The following is a 27,456-nucleotide window of genomic DNA, read 5'->3' as shown; positions in this document are numbered from 1 at the left end:
ACATTTTGGACAGAGAAGATAACTGATTTGAGCGAAAAGTCAGCAAAGCTATATATGTTCAGGTGGAAAACCTCTCCCTTAACAGGGGATTGTGGGCTTAGACATAACTCATCTTCAATCTTCCAGGCTGCCCTTTCATCTGTTCCCAGGAAATTAAGGAACACATCAAATGTCTTCCAGGGAGGACACACTCTTGGTGAATCAGAGTGGTCACACGAGTCCACCATTAGATCCTAACCACCCTCACCTGAGCTCACTTCTTTTGTTCACCTAACGAGCCTATTCAGACCAGGTGTGAAGTGAAACCAACTCAGGAGTGTGGGTCTAAAGACTCTCACCTGATTTACACAGCTCACCTAATGAGCCTATGGGACTAGGGGTGGAGTGAAACAACCTGAAGGATAAATTGGTTCCATACCAGCTTTCTGATAGAGTGGTGAAACTTTTCGACCTAAAAAGTAGAAGTCCAGGTGCCATGACTCAACCTCTAGGTAATTTCCTATGACGTGAATATTGATCATAGATGATAGAAGTTTTAGAATTGTGGCAGAACATAATTTGTAGTCGTAGGTATGACATTCTCGAAAGAAATAGTTTTATTTTGAAATCAGGAGAACAGAGCTTTCTGCCCTCTTCCGTCCGCTGCTCCGCAGCAGCTTGACGCTGCTTGGCTGAGGAGAGGAGAGAGGAGCTCCGCTAGCGGTCCAGGGAGAGCGTGGTGAGGAATCCCAGCAGCCCCAGGAGAGTGAGCCCGGCTGGACCCCCGAGAGAGAACCACGTTGCCACGGGAGAGGCCTCAGTTCAGGTAACCGTGCCGTGAAACCGGTTCATACTGCTTCTCCCCGGGCAGGCAGGTGTTTTTTGGAGGGTTGCTGGAGATGGAGAGGCGGCGGTCGGAGAGCCGCACGAAGCGGTTTGTTAAATCTCAGGAGATCCCAGATCTTATTACTTACTTACTGCGGCCGTGTGTCCGGGGTAGCATAGGCGATAACGGGAGGTGATGCTGGGAGTGAAGGGGGGATATTTGTCGAATTGCTGTATTGTACTGGTGAGAAATGGACCGTGCGTCTTTACTTTGCGCATAAATAGCGGCATATGTCGGATATCTGTGCCGCTGTTCCAGCTTTACTGATTGTATGTATGCTGCTGAGCTTATTATCCTATTCAGGGGAGAACATGGGCGTTAATTGGATATAACATTATAACAATACAAAGTATAATCTTGTCATAATTACAGTGTGCACGCTATAAATCCATATGGAAGCCATATCTGAAAATAACATCAGTAGATCACTGAGGGAAGGTAATTACTGGTAATAGTAGTTTGATAACATACAACTCAATATTACTCAATAATACCATAATACCCCCCCCCCCCAATAAGGCTTTGGAGACTGTCCCTTTACTGAGCATGTTTTACTCAGCAAGGAGTGATAAATTAATAAGTTCAGAAGTGTATTGTCCTGCAGAGCACCAAGAGAGACATGAATGCACATTAATAGTCTGTGCCAAGTTTGGGCTACTTGCCAGGTGTAATGGCCCTAAAAGTGGAATCTTGGGACTAGTGGTTTGATTTCTTGGGTTTAAAATGACTCTTAAATTTTCAGAAAAGCTTTGTGAATGGCTGTTTTATTAACTGATTTGACTCTCACTATCTCCAGTCCAGTTTAATACAAGAATAATAGTTCTTTTGAATTAGATAAGGATCCATGGCCATGCTGTGTGTATGTGTGTGTCTGTGTGTAGATTCCTCAGAAGCAATTGTGTGTATTCAGCCTTATTGTTCATCAGAGCGACATCTCACATGATGAAGCCACAAGGAAAGCCTATCCGTTACTATTATAGGGATTACATGTGACTTCAGTGATGAGTGCATAGCAAACTCATGTCATTTTGTATTCCTAGAGCAAATCAAATTCTTTAGAACTTTGTATTTGAACAGCATCTTGTTATGATTCGTTATAAGACTAGGTCAGTTCATAACAGGTATCTGGATAATACTGTATTGCCATTCAGATGTTGGGGAGATCCCAAGAAGACAGAACTTAATATGAAAAAATCAAGCGGGGTGGACTTCTGAGCAAAGGAAAATTACTTGGTGTAAGGGTTGTGTTTCATGGCCCAGCCTGCAGTAACTGGCAATGGGAGAACATACTGCAGAGAGGAGATTGCAATGCTGGGAGGATGGGAAGCTGGGATAGCCCTCCTACATGATGCAGGGGGGAGTGGATGAGGGATGATCTGGTGCTCCCCTCCCTCTCTCTTTTCTCCCAATCTGTCTCTCTCTGGTATACTGGTGCATTACTGCTCCCTGTTCATTTCGCTGAGCGTAATCAGTCTGTCGACAGAAGCAGATTCAATCAGTCACTGCCCCACCACCAATACCACCAACAACCAAACATGTACTTCCTGACCACGGTGCTGCTGTAATCTGTTGCTGCCTGCTGTGTACATTAATGATGTGATACACTGAACAGATATAATATTGATCTCTAATGGTGGAAAAACAGTTATTTCCTTGACAATAATATTTTTGTTAGGACTCAGAGTGTAGTCATGGTTCATTTTGTTTATTACCTCTGATAGTGTGGTAATTGTAGCCTATAATGTTCATGTATTTGCCTCTCAAATTTGCATATTTCATTGGTTTGTAATCCTGCAGCAACCACGCAGTGTTTAGCCACTAGATATACAGCAGCAAGAAAAAGTGTGTTAACCCTTCTGGTTTTCAACTGATTCTAAAATACGATGGGATCTTTATTTTATGACACACGAACACAATGTGCTTAAGCTTATAACACACAATATGTCATTTCAGGGGGTGCAGATTTGAACAGTTCTTCCCCACAGAACTGCTTCAGATTAGCCATATTCTTAGGATGTTTGGTATGAGCAGCTCTCAGGTCATTCAGCAGCATCTGTTTTGGTGTTAAGGCCTGTTCCCTGACTAGGCCACTCCAACAGGAGGATTTTCTGTCTGTTATTTAACTCTAGAAGATTTAGTTCAGTGTTTAGGGCCATTGGTCTGCTACATCATCCAGCTTCCACTGGCAGACAGATATCCTCACATCATCCCACGAGATTCCTCAATAAATTGGGAATCTATTTTCTACTTTTCAAACTCTACTGATCCAGCAAAGGAGCCCCAAATCTTGATGTTCACTCTACTCTCCTTCACAGATGAGTTGATGTTTTGGTAGTGCCCTCTCCCCCCATACGTAGTGTGTGTTCTTACCAAAATTCAAACATAGCTTCATCAATCCCCAAAACGTTTTCCTGTAGTATTATGGAGTTGTTGTCATATACTTTATCCTGTGCTGTGAACGCTTTTATTAAAATTTGTAGCCTATGGTCAGTAAGAACAACATGCCCACATCAAATCCAGAGTAAAACAGGTAAAGTAACATGCTCTTTTTATAATTCCAAGCAGAATGTGGAGAAAGCTGAACACTGGAACACTATTATCCTCTGGTGTTACCACCTTCCTAGATGTAATTAGAATTGACTTTTTCTGACCAGTTGATTGGGCTGAAACAATGTTGGCTGCCCTGGTCTAAGCACTCTGGGTCCTATTTAGTGTAGTAACACGGGAGCTGTCCATGGTACCACCTCATTTGTTCTGAGTGGGTAATACAGTAAGTATCCTTGATTATAAATGTTAAATGTGTTTCCTTTCACTTTCATTGTAGGAGAAGTATGGGAGAAGTATTTGCGGTGAGGTGCTTGAGTTAAATCAGAGGAGGGTACATCTGATTATACATGTACAGTATAATGTCTCTTTTAATCATATCATTTTAATTTCTAGTCATCATGTTTCAAATTTAATGACAAAATTTTCAAAAATTGGATGGTGTGTTATACTGTTTAACAGATAGTACCAATGTGACAAACTGAGAATTTCTGAACGTGAAGCCTGAACAAACTATAAAGTAGTTCAACATAATTTAGTTATGGTGCCTATAATGAATAGTTTTATATTAGCGGTGGATCGGCATGAGTACTTGAATGTGAGAAGATTTCATGTAGAGTTGAAACCACAGAGAATTATTACCAACTCTGCAGCTGCTCTCAACTCTATAAACACTTATGGTGTCATAATTCAGCTCAGTGTTTTAGTTTTATGACCCACAACAATACTGCTTTGGTTCAGTCTCGCTGCTCTCAGTGTCATAGTGTTTCAGCCACAGTAGACTGCTGCTCCTGGCAAACAACCTGTATAACCTCAGTGTATGTTCACAGTGAGTTAGTGGAAATCAAACTAGGCCTAGAAAGAGAGTCAATATTGGACTTCATCAGGTGGCCAGACATGCACCCCCAAATGTTCCATATGCTAATGTTGAAACATACCACAGTGTCCTAAAAAGTTAATGGGATATTAATGTGTCGGTGTTGTTTAAACCTTGTTTCTGCTGCCCTCAAGTGGCCAATAAATCAGTTATTACTAAGTTTAAAGGAAGTTTAGAAACAAATCAAACATCAATATACAATATTTTGAAATAGCATTTCCCCATCGGGTTATTGTGCCTTTAGCCTGTAAGGCACCTGTAGTACTGTCAAATTTCACTTGGCTATGATATGTGCCTTTGTCTCTTATGTAAAAATGCCTGTTGCTCTAATGATCAATACACATTGCTATAAACACTGATGAATTGAATTGCCAGTGTCTTCTATTTAATATCCACCCATCTACCCCAGTGCTGGTCACATAATGTTAAAACATAAGCAGTAAATTCTGTGACCAGTGTTCACATAGTATGAGGTCAGCTAATTGTGGATACTGGCAAAACAAGACACTGACATGATGTAAATTGAAGCAGTTGTGTGGGAGATCAGTATAGTTTTAAAACCCTCTATTTCTCTGCATCACTTTTCTTTTTATGTTGCATGGCATGTAGAGATGCAGCACAATTTGTTAGATGTATTTGATTGAAAACGATTGTTCATAAATGAATTAATCTTGGAACAATGGTTCAGAACAGAAGTGTTGATCTGTAAAGAATAGTGCAGGTTCATTTCATTCTGTAGATATGGAAAAATAATAGGGAGGAAAACACTACTGTATTTAACCAGTAATTTATATCCTGTCAGTGGTAGGGTGGAAATGTTTCTGATAAAATTAATGCAGTCAGTTGCCACAATTCTTGAATGTTAAATTATGTAGTGTTAATATTTAATATAGTATTTATATATTTATGCATATTATATACAGCATATACTCTGTTTCTGACAGTTTATCAAGCCTTTAAGCTTTTCATTAGAGCAGTGTTGGTGGTGTGCTTGTTGCAGTAGTAAAGACATCCAGCACAGTAACTTCTCAGGATTCGTTCTCTGCAGGTAACAATATTGGCCGTCTGCACGGGCCAGATGACAGCATGGTTTTCCCCAATCACGAGCCAAGACACCAGGCCATCTGTCAGTTTTAGCTTCCAACTGCGACCTCCTCATTCCCTAAGGAATCTACTTTATCACTCACTCAAGAGTCAGCTATCTTTTTAATGCCTTTTATTGTGAAATATTATTTAATTTATGTCAAAGGCTCTGCAGACTCCAGGATTTGGTCGATGGTCAAAACATAGCTCAGGTGTTATTTGTGACCTATGCTCGTCTCCACTAGTTTGTGATAGTATTGAAAGGGCAAGTCTCCTGTTTGCATGTATAGTAATATGTGATCATAGCTATTATTGAACTGTAGAGTATATATCATCTGTGGTTGTGCATTTCCTTGGCTGGTTGCATGACCTCCTTAGTCTCAGCATAAATGGATTCTCCTAAATATCAGGAAAAGTTAGGTTTGATACCTTCATGTTAAAACTGTTTGAAAGATCAGTCCTCAGAGATCCAGATTCTTCTCTTGCCCTTTTAATTTAGAATTCCTCTATTTTCTATTCACTTAATTTCCTTCATATATTAGATGTCATTAGGAACCACTGAAAGGTGAACAGGTTAACCCAGCCCAATTAAAAATAGCTTTATTTAATAGTGTTGGCATTAACAATGTGGCAATAAGGAACCTAAACTCATTAATAATTTGAAAATGACAATAAATAGTGAAAAAAATAACCACCACAGTTTCTAAAGGCCCATTAGTTATTTTGTCTGTACAGCAACTGAAAAACCAAGAGCAAAGCAAATATTCACTTCTAAGGGGCTGGATAAATATTTTGGTTAAAAAAATGACCTCAATGATTAATGAACTGTGAATATGTTTCAAGTTTATTTTCACCAATTTCAATTAAATTAATAATGAATTAAATCATACATCATGTATTATAGATTTGATTTGCTTCGCATGTTTGTCCAAAGTGACATGCAAATAGGGATCCATTGGTATGTACTCATGAACTTTACAGACAACACATACAGTACCAGTCAAAATTCTGGACACACTTTCTCATTCAGTTCAATGGTAAAGTGGAAACCTTTGACTGATAGTGTATATTGCAGTAGTAGGTTATAATAATGAACAATCATGTATAATGGAGAAGCACTAGGTAATAGTATGAAACTTAGGAATAAAGGTTGAAAAGTTTAAACTTTACCCTGTTTGTGTTGCTTTTCCCTCTGTTAGCTTAATCTTAGTCTGCCGCTGCCCTGGTTCACCAGTCCCTCTTTATGCCCTGCCTTTACGAAGATAATCAATGTGTACATGGCTCCTTCAATGCATGGCAGTGACAATTAGGCCCCAGAGGATCTCAGTGAATTGACAGATTAATCATTTCGACCCCATCCAGGCTGTGCTCAAGGCAGCAGTACACATCGACTTTCTATTCCACTAAGCACTTTCACTGTTAAGGTATTAAAGTATGCTGGATTTTGCTGTCAGTCAACTGTGCGTGTATATGTTGTGTACATATATATATATATATAAAACATATGTGTGTGTGTGTGTGTGTGTGTGTGTGTGTGTGTGTGTGTGTGTGTGTGTGTGTGTGTGTGTGTGTGTGAAAAAACACAGGTGAAGGAAGAAAATTGGGTGCAGAAAATGTCAGGAGATGGAAGGCTTGGGGAGATTTGTAATGAAATACAATGTTCGTAAAATGTGCAACTGAAAGTGTGGGGTGATGATATATACTCTACAGGTTTGATCTGACTGGTATCACTCCTTGTCACCTGGGTTGTGATCCTCAGGGCTGCAGGATGTTCACTTCAGTGAAGGCCTTCGAGGGACAGCAGCACTCCACCCTGAAGAGACAGTGCTTGCAGAGTGGCCTGCTCTTTGAGGACCCCCGCTTCCCTGCCACCGATGACTCACTCTTTTACCAGGGCAACAGGATTGGACGTGTAGTCTGGAAGAGACCTCAGGTAAGTTGGTTTGTGCAGTAAAATGTGCAGTTTCAATTGAAACTATTGTTACTATTATTTGGTTTGATGCTGCTAATGGAGCAGTGATAGAGCAATATTAACCAGTATCAGCACACATGTGACCTGGGAAAACAAAGGCCCAATTTAAATCTTATTTCAAGTGTCCTGGGGAGATCACATAATATCCACCCACATATTATCTGTGTCTGCTTGTTCCTATTTTAGGGTCATGGGGAATCTGCTGGAGCCTATAACATGAATATCCGAAAAAGAAAAATGTACAAACATTATTATTAATTGTGGTTTTAATTGTTTTAAACTGACTGTAATTATTAATGATTAAAGAAGTTGCATCACCAGTATATGTGCGGTGATGGAAGATGGTATCAGATGTAAGACTTCAGGATTTAGAGAGCTGACTCCCCTGCTACTATTATCCCTCACACACAGCAGGCTGTGGTTCTGGATGGAGTAACCTCCTTCTGCCTGTGTGCCACTGCAGCGACAGCCAGCGTGCATTGCCATGGAAACTGGGTCACGCAGATTATATGTTTTGGTCTGTGTTGATGTCAGTCATGCAGACTGAAAACTGGGAGAAATCGTGAGGAGAAAAAGCAGGAGGAGCCTCCTTTTGATTATTCCAGGACACGATTTGTGTCTTCCCTGACAGTGATTTGTGTCAGGAGGTTGGGCACATGTTGTTCAGTATTAATAATGATAATCACAGGACTGAATCTGGCCTTCTGATGGTTGCTAACAATTTCTTGGTTCCATCTGATGCTGGTAACGCCTCAGATCTGATACTTTTAGACTTGAGTGCCAACAGGGTTGCCCATATGGTCTTGTGATACCTTGAGAAGTGGGTCAGCATTTCTGATTTTTGTTTAAGTTTTAATATATCTTAGGTCCTGTCCTAGGACTTAAAGGACTCACTGCCACTGTATTTTTTCAACAAAAGCCACAGAAAGGCAGCCATTCCCCTTGTTGGTCACTGATGGCAGAAAGAGCTTTCCACTTCACCACAGCTTTCAGGTCATCTGGTAATATTGTTTACTGCTGGAAAAGCTTAGTTTCTCATGAATCCTCAATCTCAAAAAGACCTTCACTGGATAGCTATCTTATATTAAAAAAAAAAATTAGAACAAATCAAGAAGGGATGATGTTGAAGTTTGTCTCAAAATGTCCCATAGGTTTGGTTCCCTGGGTTTGTGCAGATCTTTTTTTTTTTTTAAATGAATGTGTAAAAAATGTTTCCAAACTAAATAATGTAGAACATATGCATGCATCATTGATGTTGACACGTCAAGATGATTGTGTTCACAATTTCACATTTACGTTGTAAATGCAGAGATCTGTGAGGTGGCATTAACAGTGTCATGGTGAAGGTTGACAGGCATAACCCCCACCCCCACCCCCGAGCCTGTTTTGCTTGATGTTGTCTTTGCTCAGATGCATTTAGGTGATATTTATGGCTCCAGTGAAGTCCCAGTGGCAGAGCGTGCAAGCATAAAGAGCCAGCTCTAATAAAATGTCTGTTTGTGTCACATTGTCTGTCAGGCTGTCTGTATGCTTTCCCCCACTGCCCGGCCTCTGTTCTTCTGCCTGCATGTCTTCCTCTGCTTTGTGGTTATTTGTCTAGGTTATGCCAGGGTAAACTGACGCCACAGTATCTACTGTGAGACAGTGGACGTTTGTCAGTGTGTCGAGTACAATTTTTCTGTACCACTTATACCAATGTTGCTATCCCTTTTAAAGTGCATTAGGTCATTGTGGGCAAAATTGCTGCTGGATGTTTTGATTTGGTTTGCCTGATCAGTATTAATGATACTGACCGGGTTGAGTGGGCAGACATTTCTGTCATTATAAAATTTGTTATTTCTGCTATATCTGAAATTATTCAATCACAATAAGCTGTTTATTCTTGTTTTGTTGCAGTAGCAATACCAGGCCTCACATAAAAACACTGCCATGATTTTATACATTGAGTTATGCAGATTTTAAATTAGGGAGAAAGAAAGCTCTTATGTCAGATTGCAGAAATGTGATGAAGTACATTTTTTAGAGGTATGATGGTGACGACTTTAGTTGTAGAAGAATGTTTTGTTTTGTTTTTTTTCTTCATTTTAGCCAGATTTAACATTCTATTCATTAGTATATGATAATTGCAGGTGTCTGGGAACATGATCACATTGCTAAGAAGAAGTCAGGAAAGATGGAGCAGTCAGGCAGTCAGTTTTTAAAGAAACCCCCAGTACTGCAGTTTAAACCCTGTTGAGGTTGAGCATTAGTATAAAAAAAATAATTTGTAAATGTTTTTTAATGTGTCATTACTGTGAAATTTAAGTATAGATTACATTCTTATTCACATTATCATCAGAACAGTGTCTGATCAGTCCCACATTCATTCAAGGATTGGATATGTACTGTATTGCTGGTCTTTTTGTGCTGATGGCTGGTTGTGTGTTTGTGTGTGTGTGTGTGTGTGTGTGTGTGTGTGTGTGTGTGTGTGTGTGTGTGTGTGTGTGTGTGTGTGTGTGTGTGTGTGTGTGTGTGTGTGTGTGTGTGTGGCTGATGGTACCTCTCACAAGCTGATGGATGGTGCTGAGAAGGGTTAGAAAGCTGGTTGAAAGGTTCTCAGTAACAGTGTAAATGATTAGGCTGTGCTCAGCCACAATATTCACATTATTTCAGTGTGAGTTGGACAGCGATCGATACTCTATTATGCTTCCACCTGAGCCAACCATTGAATGGCGGGCCAACACAGGGAGCCCTCACCACTTCTCAGACTCCACTGAACTGCTGCAGACCCCAAAAAAAAGAGCGTGATTAGAGATCTTAATTCTGGCACCGGTCAGTACCACAAAACAACATCCACATTGACGCATATTTGTGTGGACTTGCACAGATACATGTTTCAGGCAGGGAATACTTCAGTGCTGGTGTGTGTAAGGTGAGAGGGGCTGTTGGAGACTGCAGCCCTCCAGGGAGCACTGCAGTGGCCTCTGCTTCTGATTAACAGTGATGCTGCACTCAGCTTTGCAGAGTCAGCAAATTACTGACCTTGGCTTTGTCTGGTGTCTAATTGTGTATATGTGTACTATATGTGTGTGTGTGTCCATATGCATGTTTACTTTTGGCTTCCGGTCTTAAACATATGCCAACATATGCGCTATATGCTGTGAAGGGAAAACCAAAATATGAATTATACAGTCAGATGTTTGATGGCTAGTGGAGACATGAATGTGGTTAAGTAAAGAACATGTATTAAAGTGTATATGTATTTTATCTGGATACAAGACACTGTAAATGTGGCCTTAAAAAATATTCACTTGCAGTGGTTAAGTGTATCTGTAACATGTGCGAACGCTCAGATACAACCCTCTCCTTCCTCTTTTACTTTTCTGACCTTAGTTGAGTGTTGGGAGTGTGTAGAGATAAAGAGCTGGTAAGTGGTCCTGTGCTTCCCAATGTCGGTTAAGTAATGGCCAATGAGTAAGTGCCCATGAGCCTGCTGGTGCCATAAAGCAGAGAGCAGAAATCACGGACTGTTCATGGTGCTAACAATTCTGTTGGTTGTAGTAAAAATTAAGTTGTTCTGTATATTATATTGAGCAGGTGTTAACTTCATATTAAAAACAGATCTCGTCTAGTTTGTGGGGTGATAAATATGAAGCAGTTTGATTTGATTCAACATTTATTGTCAAATCAATGGATCATGGTCATGACATTTACCTCAAATTCTATTACATTTAGGTATAAATGAAAATGTTTTAGCGATATTAATAAATGGTCAGAGGTTTGTCTATTTGAGCCCTGCAGGATGATCACAACAAGCAGACTAAACAATGTGGATGACATATCCCTACATGTACACTACAAGTAAAGAAAGCTAAAAGGAAAATTAAATAGTTTACAGTTCTTTGATATGCATAACGGTCAATGGGTGAATTTTGATAATAGACACCCCCACCCCCTTTTTTTTTTCAATAAGGTCACATAGTGGTTGATGGCTAATATACTTTTAGCTGTTCAAGATGTTGAATGTCTATGTGGTACAAGTGTAACAGAAAAAGAGCAGTTCACTGAGCACCATGTTAGCAGTAATAGCAGTTTGTACTGTTCATAGACTGGCAGAAAATGGGCTTCAACACAGTAGTCACAGGAAATGGGATTTCACAAATACAGTCCTCCTGCACTACAGTAAAAGATCATGAATATGATATGTGGGTGGAAAAGCACAGATGGTCTGTTTGTGATTCATGAATTTGCCTCAACAACCCATTAATGATCCTCTGTGTCTTGAATTTTGGACTGTATACATAATTCATTGACCATTTCCCTGTGTCAGGGCCATTTCTCATCATACAATGGATCCAATTTATAATGAAAAAACTAAAAACACAAAATCAACACCTTATAATTAACAGTTTGATAATAGTAGCAGCATGAAAATTTCCATATCTCAACTTCAAACTAGATCGCCCATCATGTACTCTTCTTGTCTGTCTTTTGGAGTGTAGGAGCTGTGTGAGGACCCTCACCTGTTTGTAGATGGCATCAGTGCACACGATCTCCACCAGGGACAGCTTGGTAACTGCTGGTTTGTAGCAGCATGCTCCAGTCTGGCCTCCAGAGAGTCTCTGTGGCAAAAGGTAAAAGTGTGTTTCTTTGTAATGTGTATATGCATGTTTGTCTGTTCTGAGCTTCTTCTCTTTTCTTTCATTGTTATTGGTTTTGAGGCCAAAGGTTTTCATACCTCTCACATGGGTGTGTAGATGTGAGTGGACCTGACGGACCAACCTGATCTCAAAGACCTAGTGGCAAAGTGATTCTTTCAATCCAAGCTAAAAGATGACTTGTCTATTGTGTTAGGCGATGCATTACTTCTGCATATTGAGTACACTGCCTTTAATAGCTGCATGTTTCACATCAAGTCAGGCATCTAATTAAACCCATTACTGAATTACCAATGTCTGCAGGGAGTACTGCTGAACTCTGCTGCAAACACTGCACCTCTGTGAGGTTTGAGCACCATCTGATCAGGATCCAAAAAAATATTTCAGTATGTTTGTGGACTTGTTTGAAAAATGTAACATTTTAAACATGCTATAAATTTCTATTTTTAAGTCTATGTTCACAATTCAGAAAGCACTAACTTTTCTCACCACTGTAAAATTGATTTAACATTGTCTGATGTTTAGAAGACAAGCTGTCAACATAGCTATATGGTATTTGTTTGTTGTCGAAGAACCGGCTGATCAACAATTTCCAACAGAGCCAGAAACACCACAGAATGTTTTGAAAGGAAAAAAAATGAACTCTGCATTTACTCAGTTATGATTTTTCCATGCTTAGTGTTTCATAAGTGTCCATTATAACCCATTATGAAAAGAAGTAAACATATGGACTCTTATAGCACCACAATGCCTCTTTGGTCTGAACAGACTCCAGCAGTCAGGTTTCCACTAGCTGATGGAGTCTGCTAGGACAGGCAGTCCTGTTGGTAGCGAGTTGAATCTGAAAGTGTTTTGTTTTTTGTATTTTATTTGACATGGCTAACCCTCAGTGGAGTGGGCGGATGAATAGCCAGACACAATTGTCTGAAAAAGTTTAAATACAACTGGACAAATAACATATTTTGTTTGAAGTGAAAGAAAATTCAATTTAAGTACTGCATTAGTGTGGTGTCCAAACCTCTGCACGGCACAATTACAATTTTGTACAATAAGCAGAATATTTTAAACAGTAACTAGAATACATGGTACAAACCTGCTTGAAGGTAGGCAAGACAAAAGCACTATTGCCAGTGTTAGTAATTAGTGATGTCACATTTCAAATAAGCAGCATTGTTTGAACTGTACTGAGCTTTTGCGTTTCGGCTGCCAGAATTATTCTGAAATGTTAGTTGGCATCCATCCTGACAGAGGAAACAAAGAGATGACGGAGGTTTAACAGGATTTGAAGCAAGATGCCTCTGCCTGTTTTAGTGAGACGCTGGTTTGTGACAGACAGCTCAGAATCTACATCTACATGCTGGCACGTTTTCATGGCATCCTTCTCTCTCTTTATTTCCTATTTAATAGTTGATGTATAAATGGGCATTATTTCAGTAGCTGAAGTATGTAACTAAACAGGTGACAAGCACAGGCTAGTCTTCTGGTGGTTTGTAGTTGTTAATAACAGACTTAGGTGCTTTACCATCACTGTCTGGACCAGACTACCTTGATTAGTAAGTGGCTGGAGAAAACCAATACCTTTTTGTATTTCTCTGCTCTACAGTTTTGTCTCATAAATGCATGAAATAGAAAGATGAAAGGAAATAAACTCTGCATCAACTTTGAAGCAGAGTGACTTGCCTTTCCTCCTCTCCCTTGTATTGAATACACTGCTGTGCATTTTTAAGGCCACTTGAGACTCTGTTTTTGGAAAACAGCAGCTTTATTTCCGAAGTAAAGACATGAGCCATTTGCCTTAAAGTGTCTACTTGTCTTGAAACTGTCAACCCAACAATGCCAAATGTAACTACATGAACCTGTTTAACCATATAAAAACTATAATATCATAGAAAATGTGTAATTTATAAAAAAATTAGGGGAAACCAAACCTGCAGTTACTACACAACAGCTAGTTATTATGTAGTTTTAGCTGTTTTTACACATATATGAGACTGACTGAAGGTATCATACTATAATGGATAAAATAAGTAACATCAGCTAGTCATTATAAATCAACTACCATTTAGATGGTCCAAACATAGACATACAATAGACAATGGTATCTGATTCTGTTTGACAATAACTTCTTTATTTGGAAAAGGGAGAAATAGGAATAATTGTTGTAAAAAGTATAAGATTTTAAAACTTACATAACTGCTACGTATTTTGGTTAAGTAGCTTTAAAACTTCAAACCATTTGGTTTTAACTTTGCTGGATCTGTAGATAAGCTTTTCTCCTTTTGTAGAGCAGCATAGTCAAATCAGCCATGTGCACAGTCTCCTCTTGGCAACTAGCTTTACTTTCTGTGATTGCAAAACAAGTAATGGTCCAAATCTCAGGAGCAGACACTGTTCCCGAGAGAAACCAAGTGCTGATACTTCAAAACACTATTATTTTGTATTGCTTTTGAACATGTTAATTACCTGGCAAACGCTTTCAAACTTGCCTTTCATTTCATTTTCAGTGTGTATCTGTTAGATCCTTGTAATTACTCAACACAGGACAGATTTAAAGGTTAGCTTAGTGCCTTTCTTTGTCATCAGTGGGCTAATTTTTCCTAAATCTGTTCCATTTGTCACACCTCGGTCATAGGATGACAGGCAAGAGTGAGCAAAAGGACCCATACCAATGAGGACACTCAATAATGATTTATATTCATGTATTCAGGACTATAGGCAAGATTGATTTAATTGAGACTCCTGAGAATGTGCAGTGTTAGACGTTTATTTCAGGGAGAAAGGGGGCTCAGCCTTTAAAGATTTGACAGTTAGGTGGCATGTTAGTTACATTCTTTGTACTGCCAAGAAATCTAATACCTCCTGACATCTCGGATATTTTTTTCTCCAGCACTCTATCTGACATGAGCCTTCTCATTCACAGTCACTGTTACAGTTTTATTCCTTGGGCAGTGCAAAGCAGCGAGGGCTAACCTGCAGGAGGAGGAGGCTGAGAGATGAAATCCACATGCCTTACCTTTCCTGTTTGTCAGGGGCACCAATGCAAGACGGAGACTGATGAGGCAGCAGGAACCTGTTCCCCCATTCGCTGGGGAATACTTACACTCACACACACACACACACAAAATACAGACTGTCGCTATCCATTATCTCATGTGGGACCAAACCTGTCATGCCTAGCTGTTTGTCAAATAGGCGGAGAGGGAGGATGATCGTTTTGCTCAGCACATAAGCCCAAAGAATGATCTGTGTTCAGACACTGATTAAGAAAATGCACACACACCATTTGATGTACTGGATTTATTTGTTTTTAACTGTATATATGCCCAACATCATAGGATACAAAGGTATAAAGAAACACCTTTTTTGGTCAACATGTTAAATGGCAAATTATTTATTTGTTAATGCACTAAGATGTGTTGCAGAAGCATGAAGAGAAGCATGAAGTGTGAGGTCATGTAACTTTTCTCCAAAAACAATTTGCTGCCACTTAAGAGGGAGACTTTAATATAAGAAATGCAGGGTTAATCTAAAATGAATTTCTCTCTAACAAGCACACAAGCACAGAATAAGTACAGACAAAGAGTTTTTAATAACTACAGAGATTTTTACTGCCAAGTCTCAGCTATCCACTGTGAAGGTGATGGAGCAGTCAACAGTCTCTGGGTTGCAGCTTTCTGCAAATGCAAACAAAAAGTACATCACCTTCCTTACCTTAGCCAGCTCAGCAATCCTCTCGCCAAACTCATGTGCATCAGCCTCGTAGCACTGGACGGGTGCATCGCTGGCATCACCTGCTGCCCTCCAGAAAGTCCCGACAGGCTCCAATAGTTGACGTGTCATCAGGTTAGTGAGGTCAGGTGTCCACAGCTGCGAGGTGGCTGTGATGGTGAGGCGTCCCGGTTGAGCCAGCCGCACTGTCCAGTGCAAGAATCGGAGGGACTGTTGGGAAAAGTCCAGCCGGTACACTGCCTCATTGGGCTGCAGTAGCCGCTCGCCATCCTGCCTCTTCTGGCCTCGCTGCTGAAGAGACTGAACCCTGAGGCGCATCACCTCTGTTAGCTGGGTGTCAGGCAGGAAGGGCAACTCCATTTCTTTAGACATGCCTGGGCTGCACACCTCAACAAGCTGAGAGGTCAATACTAACTGCAAGGCTGGATTAGATTGGCAGATATGCCAAAACAAAATGTCTTCACTTTCTTTGTGTCAAGTAACTCCTACTTTCTGCTTTTCCTGCAGGCTTGGACAGTGTGCATGTGTGCATGTGTGTGTGTAGCATTGGTAGAAGAGGGAGGAGGCAGAGTACCCATGCACAGAGGTACTAGGCAACCAGATCTAATGACATTTGCAACCGCAGCACAAGATTGCCTTCAGGGAATTGTCTTCAGTAATGTTTGCCATGCATTTGTTTGACTCGTGTTAATGTCCAAAAACTATTAAAATCACAACAATGAACCACGCCATTACAGAAAATTAGAGCATGATAGTTTTTCTATGAACACCTCTACAAACTAAGACCAGTGATCTTTTTTAAAGTCTCTAAGAAGTGAAATCAGATTTTGGATGCACAAACAATACTTACTAAAAGAATTCATTGTTGGTTTTAATCTTTTCATGCAATTTTTGACAATAATACAAATACAGAGAATTGCCAGTTTTATCTGTTCAGCACCAAGATCCTAGAAGTTTGCATGAGCTGCAACATAACTGTGAACCTAAAAACTGTGTTATAAGGGTAAAGTTGTCCCTTGGTGCTGTACTCTACTGGGTGAGAGCGAATCGTCTTTATTCCCCTTAGTGAATGTATTTGCAGATAACAGGAGAAACCAAGGTGCCTTTTTCTTGTTTTGTTTTTTTTTTTTTTCAGTCATCAGTCACTTACCTACTGGAGTTCAGCTGCTGCATAAGGACAATGAGCCCTGATGAAAGATGAGATAGACAGAGCCTTTGGTCTCTCAATATTCACAAAGCCAGAGAGAGTAAGCAATAGTGTAGTGAAGTACAAGAGAGATTGCCTCCCGAAGGATCACAAAATGACTCTGAGGTATCTGCGGTGCAGCGCTTTGTTTTTTTTCTTCTTCTTCCTCCTCCTCCTTCTAACTGACCCAGCCAGTTTCTTCCCATCAGCAGAGTGTCACCTCCCACAGAGAGGTTCGACAGGAACTGCTGTTCAGTTAGCGCACCTTGACATCTCCAAGGACACCCACTGGTAGTTCATATGTAGTGTCGGTCACTGCAACATTTTTAGTTTTTATTGCATGCAATGTTTATATATCACAAGTGCCCTTTTGCAGGTCATTTCTAGGTTGGGTGCTCTGTTACGACACTGTGTCACTGTGGGATAATGGGATAGCCACACTTCATAACTTTAAAAGAACAATCACAACATGACATAGTGCAGAAAGGACTTGTTACGCTCTTTGCTGTGGCTGTGAACCATGTATATCTGGACACTCTTCTTCTAAAGTTTTAAGCACTTTAGTTGTTTAGATTCTTATCCATCATGCAACACCATCAGGCAGAACTCTAGGGTTGATAGGAACTTACGGAAGAAAACCTCAACATTAAATCTGTATCGATTAAAAGCAAATCCCTGCTGACTCTGGTGAGAGGCAGGGTGCTCCCTGAACAAATCGTCTGTCTATCACAGCATCAAAATATTCACTGCTTTCATGTCTTCAGGTCTCAGGAAATTGTTGAAATCAAGTAGTCCCTGAAGCTGGATGTTAAATGGTCCTCTAGAAGGCTTCTTTAAGTCTTTATTTACACAAGGTTACAGGACAAGTTGAATTTGGCAAGACTGGTTTCTAGTACTACACACCACACTACTCAAAGCAGCTGCAACACATGTTGAGGTTAAGGCCCTTCATTTGAGAGCAAGCTTTACCAGTTGTTTCTGTTTAATAATCTTTAAGACTTCTAAGCAGCATGGCTGAGTGTAAAGTTTTTGAGGATGAAAAAAATGTTATTTTCTCATCCATGGTGGGAGGACATTACTTTTAAGGTCTTAACTCTAAATAACTGTTTTTTGTTGTATATTATACAATTAACTGTATTTACCATATAATTAGTAATGTGAAGTATAAAGTTACATTTATTTTACCTTTATCCTGAGTGGAATCATATTTTCAGCCATTATTTATATATCTCTATTGACTTAACAGTATGAACTGTGCTGTTCTGTATGTTTCTTACTTTCCATAGCAGGATTAATGTCAATAAGCAATGTCTGATACCTGTTTGTGATGGCGCTTGTTTTGTTTTTTACTCCTCTTGTCAAAAATAATGACTCCAGTGTGCAAAATGGAGGCTCGGTTATAGGGATTTCAATAAACCACAGCAACTGCACGCAGATGAAATACACTAAATGACACGCACACACTGCAGTTAAACAGTTATTACCTTTCACCCATGTCCTATTACAGCTAGATTTATGACCAAGAGCCAAGGTTATAAATTTGTCCCTTAAACTTAAATGCATCAGCAGACCTGAGGGTATGCTGGCTCGCCCTGGCGCTCCACTCCACACTGACATTATTAATGCTGTTTGTTTGGCCTTCCTCCCCTCAATCCCTCTTCCTCTGTCCTCTTCCTCCTCTATCACCCTCTTCCTCCAGGTCATTCCTGACTGGAAGGATCAGGAGTGGGACACGGAGAAGCCAGACTCGTACGCCGGGATTTTCCACTTCCGCTTCTGGCGTTTTGGAGAATGGGTGGATGTGGTCATTGATGACCGACTACCGACAGTGGACAACCAGCTTGTCTACTGCCACTCCAATGACAGCAATGAGTTCTGGAGTGCCCTGGTGGAGAAGGCCTATGCCAAGTTAGTACTAGCAGAACTAAAGATACAGATTTAGAGAAGGAAAACATCCTGAAACTCAGGCACTGGATTTAGTCATTTTAAACTTCTACCTTTGAGACACACCTTTCATATAAATCTAATGTCAATAGACCTGTCTTTGTCAGACTTCAGACAATAGATGATGTAATGATGATTTGATGTTAAATGTGCTAACATTAGGATTAGTAGTGTTTTCGTTAGTCATTAATTTACAGTTTATTTTCTTTGTCAATAAATTCATTTTTCCTGTTAAACAACAAAAAAAAAAAATCTTTCTCTGCAGTGAGCAAATGTTTTAACATTTTTTAATTAATAAAATAATTCATTTTCTGACCAGAATCATTGCAGCCCTAATAAGCATTAGCCAGCTTTTGTCCTCCTGCTGCAGGGTTTATGGCTGCTACGAGGCTTTGGATGGGGGAAACACGGCCGATGCACTGGTAGATTTCACTGGTGGTGTTTCAGAACCGGTGGACCTGTTGGAGGGTCAGATGGCTACTGATGAAGTTGCCCGTAACCAGCTGTTTGAAAGAGTTCTGAAAGTCCACAACAGAGACGGCCTCATCAGCTGCTCCATCAGGGTAAGCATAGAGTTGCATGGCTGAATCAGATACTGCAGCTTACTGCAGAGGGATGCTTTTTAGACCTGATTGCTTAGATTAAGATTCACTTCAGTTTTTAAGGGGGTCATAGGCAAATATAATATAATTATTAATTACATGCTGACATGCTCTCAATGATAGTGTTTAGTAGCTTAATATTTACTGAGATTACAGTCTAAGTATTGCAGGAAGGGAGCAGGCTGCATATTAAAAAAACATTCGAAAATACTAAAGTCCCAGTTTTACAGTGTGTTTCAAATAGAGCTTAATAAATCAAACTTTATAATTTCAGTCAGTGAAATCCCTGATTCTCTGCATTTGGTGAATTCATGTCTGTCTAAGAAAACATATATGCTGCAACTCAGAACTACAAGAAAGTTTGGCACTTGGTCTAGTGTCCCATTACAGTCTTATTCCCTGACGTCTTGCTCCAGCAAGAACTAATTCACAATCCCTTAATGTGATTCAGAATCAGGTGCAGTTCAATTCTTAAATGATATGCCTCTTTTAAATGCATGAGCTTTTACTCTAGAGAGCCTATTATTCAATAGAAAAAGTGAGGAAAGCTCAGACAACATAACCAATACCATACAAAATTCATTTCCACCTTTCTCAGTTGTTGTTATTACTTTAACTTGTATTCTTCAATCAGAAATTATTGTTTTGGGCAATGCATGAATTGTACATTTATTCTCTGGGAGACCCTTTATTTATTGCGGGATGCTGTTATTCATGGATCAATGAACATATGGCTGTTCTGCTGTTACTCCTAATGCATTTCCATCATCCATGGACAGATTTAAGTAAAGAAACAGGCTGGAATAAACAGCAGAGAAGGAGTGATGACACATAAGATTGTAATGCAATCATTCATTATCCAAATCTCCTACTTTTTATATGAATGTATGACATCTGCAGTGTAATGTGTCATAATAAAGACAAGTGCACTAAATACACAATTATTGGATCGAAGAACCGTTTTCTGATAATGCTGCGTAAAGACTCTCTTCCCATTTCCTTTTATCATCAGAGCTTTTGATTCACAAATGGTGCATTGCTCACATTTAGTAGTATTACATCACTTCATTTGCTCAGTCAAATACACTCATCTAAACTCTTCCAGTATGGGGTTTCCCCAAGCAACAACACAATAAAACACCTCCCTCACATGTGCTTCCTCAAGCTGCCATTAAAAACCTTAATCAGCCTCCATTATTTCTGTAATTTTTTGGGGATACACATTAGCGTCTAGGTTTGTAAGCAGCAGACTTCCGTATTTTGCGGTTTCCCAGGCGACTACTGTGGAGGACATGGAGGCACGGCTGGACTGTGGCCTGGTTAAGGGCCACGCCTACGCTGTGACAGATGTACGGAAAGTTCGGCTAGGTCACGGACTGCTGGCCTTCTTCAAATCAGAGAAGCTGCACATGATCCGAATGAGGAACCCCTGGGGAGAGAAGGAGTGGAGTGGCCCTTGGAGCGACAGGTGATCACAGCATTGCCAACTAGAGCTGTGGATGAACTACAGCAGCTCAGCAAGTCTTAGCTCTTGTCTCATGAAAGTTCACTGAGCCTTCTTCTTACCACATTTCTTAATATTTAGAGTGATCTGTGTGGGTCAGATGTGAAATATTTCCAGAACAACAAAATTGTGACTTTGTAGTGACCTGTACCAACTTAACCAATTTCACTAATTTAATTCTTAAAATGTCAAATGCTGTTGGTCCTCGATACACTGGTTTCTAAAAGACTGAATGTGATCAATGAGCAAAGAACAAATGACCAAAGCAGGAATAATGCCCACAGTGCCAGACTCTGTGAAACAAACAGGGAGGTGGTAAAGGCGGATCATAATGGAGCCTGAATTATTGATAAGACCGAAAGAGAGAGAGATGTTATTAAAGCGATGTGAGTCATCTCTTTTCTTTCTCAGTCATTCACTCGCGCTCACTGAATAATTTATTCATGGTTTGATAAAACCTGCTTACTGTAAATGGAGTCTGACAGACTGTTGAGATGTGGCCGTTTGTCAGTGAATCATAAACAGACAGACGTAAACACAGAGCTAATGCGTCCAGTAAATGCCTGTGTTTCCCCTGAGTAGTGAATACAGAATGGACCTTGGTGTTTAGGTACGATTCACAGTAACCAATAAACATACAAGGTGTTATGACAGTTTAAGATAATAGTACCCATGAGGGATAGACACATACATGATTTATATGTCTGAAAAATAAATGTTACAAATGAAAGATTATTATAAGGATTTGCAGCTAAATGACCAACTATTATTCATCAAATAAAATCACAAATCACTACTAACATTTTGAGGTTAAAACATATCCAACCTCTTTACTGAATCATGATAAACAAGAATTACCTGTTTACACTTTTTCTGCGTCCAAAATTATTCCGAGCATGCAGGGAATTGTCAATTTGTGTTTGAAGTTTTGGACTAAAAATATATTCTAGATGTGACATGTAAAAGCCAGAGTTCAAATAATGGCAGAATAAAAAAAAAAATTAAAAAACACTGTAGGTGTTACCTGCAAATCCCTCCCCCCTCCACCTTAATAACTAATCTTGCTGAAAGGCAACTTGACAATAACAATTATTAAATTTGTCACAAAATGTTTTCATTGAAAACAGCTTAGCTTTAGCTTTTTTCTGAAAAATTTGAAAAATGTAAAATTATTGGCATAATTACTATAAATATATTGCCTCCGTTGGAAACAGTATATCCTAAATGTGTCTTTGACCTCATGTCTTTCTTTACTGTAGCTCTGAGGAGTGGAACAAAGTCAGCAAGAGCGAGAGAGAAAAGCTGGGCGTAACCGTACAGGACGATGGCGAGTTCTGGTGAGAACCTGAAATGTACTGACATAAGGAGTACTTTGACATTTTGTAAATATGTGCCCATATATTTGCCCATCAGCAAAGAGATTTAATGAGAAAATGCCACTCTGTCAATCCAGTAAGGCTACAGCCTGTATGTAGCTGGTTAAGTTAGTTTAGAATCAAGTCTGTAATCACAGAAACAGACTGACACTATCCAAGGGTGATAAAAACTGGCACAACCTAAGATTGCCATGTACTGTATCTTACAAAATTGGAAGTGCAAAAACAACAGTCTGTGTTTGGCTACTGTGTTTTTAAGGAAGACAGCATGAAAAAAAAGCAAGAAAAGACCAAACAGCACTGCCAAACCTCTTATCTAACAGCAAGAAGGTGAATAAAAGTATTTACCTTCCTAAATTTCCATGTCAGCACCAGAAATGTTTATTCCCCCTTTAACATGTGACTCTTTCCTTTGTTCTGGTCTCATTTCCTCTATTTTTATACCTATTAAAGCACTTCTTCTTTCAAGCTCCTTCCTGTGTTTGGAATCAACTCCCTCTGGTGTCTTCTCTGTTCTTCTCTTCCTGTACTCCTACAGGATGACGTTTGATGACTTTTGCCAGTACTTCACTGACCTGATCCTGTGCCGCCTCATCAACACCTCCTACCTGAGCATCCACAAAACCTGGGAGGAGGAAGTGATGAGGGGCTCCTGGATCTACCGTCAGGACCCCCTCCGCAACCGCTCTGGAGGCTGCATCAATCACAAGGTCACCTTCCTGCAGAACCCTCAGGTGAGTTGAGGTAGTGATGTGTGCAGAGGTGTTACAGGCAGGCGTGTGACCAGCATTGAAGTGTGGTGTTCCAATTTCTGCTTCCCAGTACGTCTTTGATGTGAAGAAAGTGGAGGATGAGGTGCTGATCTGTTTACAGCAAAAAGAAAAGAGAGCCACACCTAAAGAGGGAAAAGGAGAAAACCTCGCTATAGGCTTCGATATTCACCGGGTAGAAACACACACATGCACAAATGCCACCTCCGCAACGCTTTCCACTTGTGAACTGTCAACAAAGGCAAGATTACTGCAATTTTTTGTTAGAAATGTCTTTTCATCTTGCAGGTGGAGCTAAATCGGAAGTACCGTATGCACTCAGCCCAGCAGAAAGTAGCGGGTTCCATCTACATCAACTCGCGCTGTGTCTTCCTCAGGAAGGAGCTGAAGGAGGGCCGCTATGTCATCATTCCCACAACCTTTGACCCCGGGCAGCAGGGCGACTTCCTGCTCCGTGTCTTCACTGATGTGCCTTCAGACTGCAAGTAAATCTGTGATCTCTCTCTGTGGTCTCTTGTTTTTCCATCTCATTATATGTCTGTGCCAGATATATTACCTAAATTTAATGACTATTGTATTTAGTTAGCTTTAACAGTCCTCTAACTCAGGCACTCTGCCTTTCACAGAGAACTGACTCTGGATGAGCCTCCTCAGACGTGTTGGACGGGGATGTGTGGCTACCCTCAGCTGGTCACTCAGGTCCATGTCATGAACGCTGAGGGTCTGCAGGGACAGGACTCCAATGGAGGTAAAACCCACAGCACACAGTGAATAGCTGCTGTGTGTGTATTGTATCTATATGCTGATCATCATGTTCCTGTGTAGCGAAGCACTGTAAACATCCACAGAGTTTCACTACTTCAGTTATAGGAAGAAAAGAATTATGAGCAAAGCACAAGGTACCACAGCACCATCTGCTGAAGCTACAGTGACTTGATTAGTTCTAACCCGCAGTATACAGCAGTTACCCCCTTGATGCTCCTATGGTGTGCACATATCTGTAACTTTCAAAGCCACCATGTGTAGATTTTTAAGCAATTATAAATTCTTTCACAAGTAAACATGCTTTCTATCTTGAAAAATAACTAGCTGAAAAATCAATATTGATCATTATAATACAGTGGATATTTGGTAATCACCCCATATAACCTGATGTAGACCTGTGTAATCAAACCAAATGCATGCACAGTACCAATAATTAGTTTTTTATCAGCACAGTAAAATGATCTGAAGACTTTTTTATCCTGCAGCTGTAAATCCCTACATGATCATCACCTGTGAAGGAGAGAGGGTTCGTTCACCAGTTCATAAGGACACACGGTGCCCAAACTTTGACATCAAAGGCTTGTTCTACCGCAAGAAACCCAAGGAGGGTATTCACATTGAGGTGAGCTGTCACTCTGCAGTCACCCCCCTATGGGGCTATTTAATAGCAACTGACCAAACTACATGTGTGTCAGAGCTTTGGTCTGCAACCAAAATGTAGCAGCTCAGATCAACCCCATTCTGACCTGTAGAATCAACTATGACATATCTCACCTCATATCTCATACATTTCTCACCCCAGGGTAATTTTATTCAAATTTCAGATAAATGTGATATTTTTAATTCCATCTGATGGTATCTAGTCATGCAAATGATTTTGATTTTATTTATATAAAATAAACCTCAAGAGAAACCTCAAGTGTTGAAAAATTACAATTACAAAATTCAGCTGCAGCAACCAAATACTTCAGTATGGTGCTACAGTACTAGTATGTGAGAGAACATATATTCTTTCTGTAGTTCACAGTACATCTGATACTGACGCCATTGAACAGAAATTGGCACGTCAGGTAAACACTCAGAGCCTGCTAATTCCCTGAGCCTGTGCTGCTCCCTGTTAGCAATGTGATGCATGGATGGAATATGTTGTACTCCTCTTACTCTTATGTGTCATTAGATCATTGAGTAGTTGCTGGACAAATTTGCTCAGCTATGATGTGTTTAAGAAGAATATTTGCTTTCTTGTCTGTTTGACTTGTTGAAGTGGGACCTCCTTTAGCCACGAAGGCTGGAACTGAACTAGGGAGTCAAAGTCTGTGTTTCCTCTGTATCTTAAGACTTGTGAAGCCAAAGAAAATTAGAGCAATAACATTAAAATATGACAGCAGTGTTTAATAATGCAGTTTTACACATGAGGAAACAAGTCATCAAGTAGTTTTTTTGTGTATTAACTGCTGGGTTGGAGTTAATGAATAAATAAAAAGGAGACTGAAAGCCCCCCTAAGTGACGTCTAACACAGGGTTTGATGGTTATTTATTTCTAGTTTAGGATATGATCACAATGAAAGCATCAGCAAAATAATTTTATTTTTTCCTCTACAAGAGTTCTTCCTTGTTTTATGGATGAGGTTGTACCCAGTTTTCCACAGTGTACTTATCTATGTTCAATCCTGCAAACTCACCGTGAAGTTCAGAGGTGTTTTTACACCTGATCTATAGAACAGGAAATGAATTTCATGTTATTTCATGTAATTCATTTGGTCAAAATGTGGATGAAGGTCCTGACTTCTTCCCAGGGAAAAATTCCTATATTAGAAATGCCTTAAAAAATGAAATGCTATGTTTATCCCAGCATGTTCCACCTCACCTCCTCATTTAAGTACTCTCATTTAAGTAGCCCCAAGATAGAGTACTCTTAAGTAATCTATCTTGACATATGCTGGGCAGCCCAGCTAAATTTGCTTGAATACCCTTAACCAATCAATTCCAGGGTCAATCTCAACTAATATGTGCAAGCAGTGTACTCGTGGAATTATCGTTGCTGATGTAATGTTAAATTTACTTAATAGGACCTGTGTAATTGCATCATTTGTATTATGGTGAATTGTGTCAGTCAAGCTGGCCCTGTAAATAGGGCCGCAGTGATCTGACGTCTTCTCTCCCAATATGCACACTCAGGATATTGGCTGATATAGAGTGCCAGTCTACCGTAACACACTCACTTTCTGTGGTGACCAGATAAGAGACTTTACAAACAGTGCTGAGCTGCTGTGATAATTGATGGTCAGAGTCAATGCTACACTCAGTGTCCTCTGTGTCCACATACTGAAAAGGCATCACTCAGTTTACATGCTTCTGCAGCTCTTCTCCAAACCATTACTCTTGTGCATGGCTGCCTTGTCCCTACGGAGCGAATGTGTATTTACATACATAAGGGTTGTTGTGTGAAAAACATTTATTCTCTTCTACTTATTGCTTGAAATTCATAACTCCAGTAAACTAATGCTTCTTATCCTCAGTGTTTCCTTTCTGTGCTTCGTAGTGTCACTATCTTCTATCAGACTTTAAAGGATAGGTTAAAGTCTACATTTTACTTATTTAGAACAATTGTCCTGTGTACATATAATCATTGAAACAGGCTTTGTTTTCTGTAATTGTTCCTCTTGTTCCAGTTGCAATGGGGAAGTCTTTGTTGCAAAAATGTATTTGAGTTTATGTGACGCTAATATGAGGATATCCTCCAACGTTAAAGTCTTGCTTTGTATACGATGTGCTCTTTTAATAGCTTTAATTAAGTTCAATAGGTAAAACAGTGATTTTTATACTAAAAAGATTAAACTCTAAAAAGTAAGGATATTTAATTTTACACAAGCAGTTATTAAGCTGAAGGTTCATATTAAGTTTAGATAAACTTTTCAATTCATTTTTAAACAAAAATGAGCACTGTGGACAGGGACAGTGTCCCCTATCATTTACACTGAAATCTTTCTATGACCAGTGTAACCAGGAGGAATCATTACAGCAAGCAAAACCTGTTATAATTATCATATGGGCACCTGTGAGCCTGTTATTTATTGCCTGCCCTGTGTGTTTTTTCTTCAGTTTTTTTTTTCTCTCTCCTTTGTGACTGTTTATTGCTCTTGTCTTGTTTCTCCTTTCTGATTCTACTTTCCCGTTTGCTTTCGGATCACTGCCGTCCTCCCACGAGCTGCGAAACAGATCTACAACAGGAACATGATTGTGGACACCTTCCTGGGACAGATAATCCTGTTCGGCGACCCCAGCGAGCGGCAGGAGCAGCACACGCTTCACCTCCGCGACAAGGGAAACCGCCAAGACAACGACCTTCCGGGCACACTCACAGTGCGCCTGATCACCTCCACCACGCTCACTAACATCTGATGCAATCGTTTATAGGGGTACAATGACCAACACGCACGTTGGTGTTCAAACAAGCCCATTTATGTTCACCGTTCATCCTCCAACGTTCGTGGGAGTTCACTGTCTTTTTCTACCACTTGTGCTCTTTTTGTGTCTTTTCTTGTTTTCCCTTTTTCTCTTTCTTTCTTCTGCATTTAAACTTAGCTTTGTTATATGGAGTT

General features: G+C 40.0%; 2 protein-coding genes across 2 annotated transcripts; one reads left to right on the top strand and one right to left on the bottom strand.

Moving 5' to 3' along the window:
- Positions 1-691: 691 nt before the first annotated feature.
- On the top strand, positions 692-27,256 carry capn5b (calpain 5b). Its single transcript, XM_026328428.1, has 13 exons — positions 692-805; positions 7,129-7,302; positions 11,823-11,954; positions 18,593-18,801; positions 19,208-19,400; positions 20,714-20,907; positions 22,203-22,280; positions 22,858-23,053; positions 23,142-23,264; positions 23,378-23,574; positions 23,716-23,837; positions 24,340-24,476; positions 27,074-27,256. Exons 2-13 carry the CDS (start codon positions 7,138-7,140, stop codon positions 27,254-27,256), a joined length of 1,929 nt encoding a protein of 642 aa, XP_026184213.1. The 5' UTR covers positions 692-805; positions 7,129-7,137.
- On the bottom strand, positions 15,596-16,079 carry ompb (olfactory marker protein b). Its single transcript, XM_026328427.1, has one exon. It carries the CDS (start codon positions 16,077-16,079, stop codon positions 15,597-15,599), a length of 483 nt encoding a protein of 160 aa, XP_026184212.1. The 3' UTR covers position 15,596.
- Positions 27,257-27,456: the final 200 nt, after the last annotated feature.

The sequence above is a fragment of the Mastacembelus armatus genome, chromosome 14 (genome assembly GCF_900324485.2).
Source record: "Mastacembelus armatus chromosome 14, fMasArm1.2, whole genome shotgun sequence".
In the NCBI taxonomy this organism is placed as follows: Eukaryota; Metazoa; Chordata; class Actinopteri; order Synbranchiformes; family Mastacembelidae; genus Mastacembelus; species Mastacembelus armatus.
Note: the sequence above shows the minus strand (reverse complement) of the source record. Positions and strands in the feature narration are given on the sequence as shown.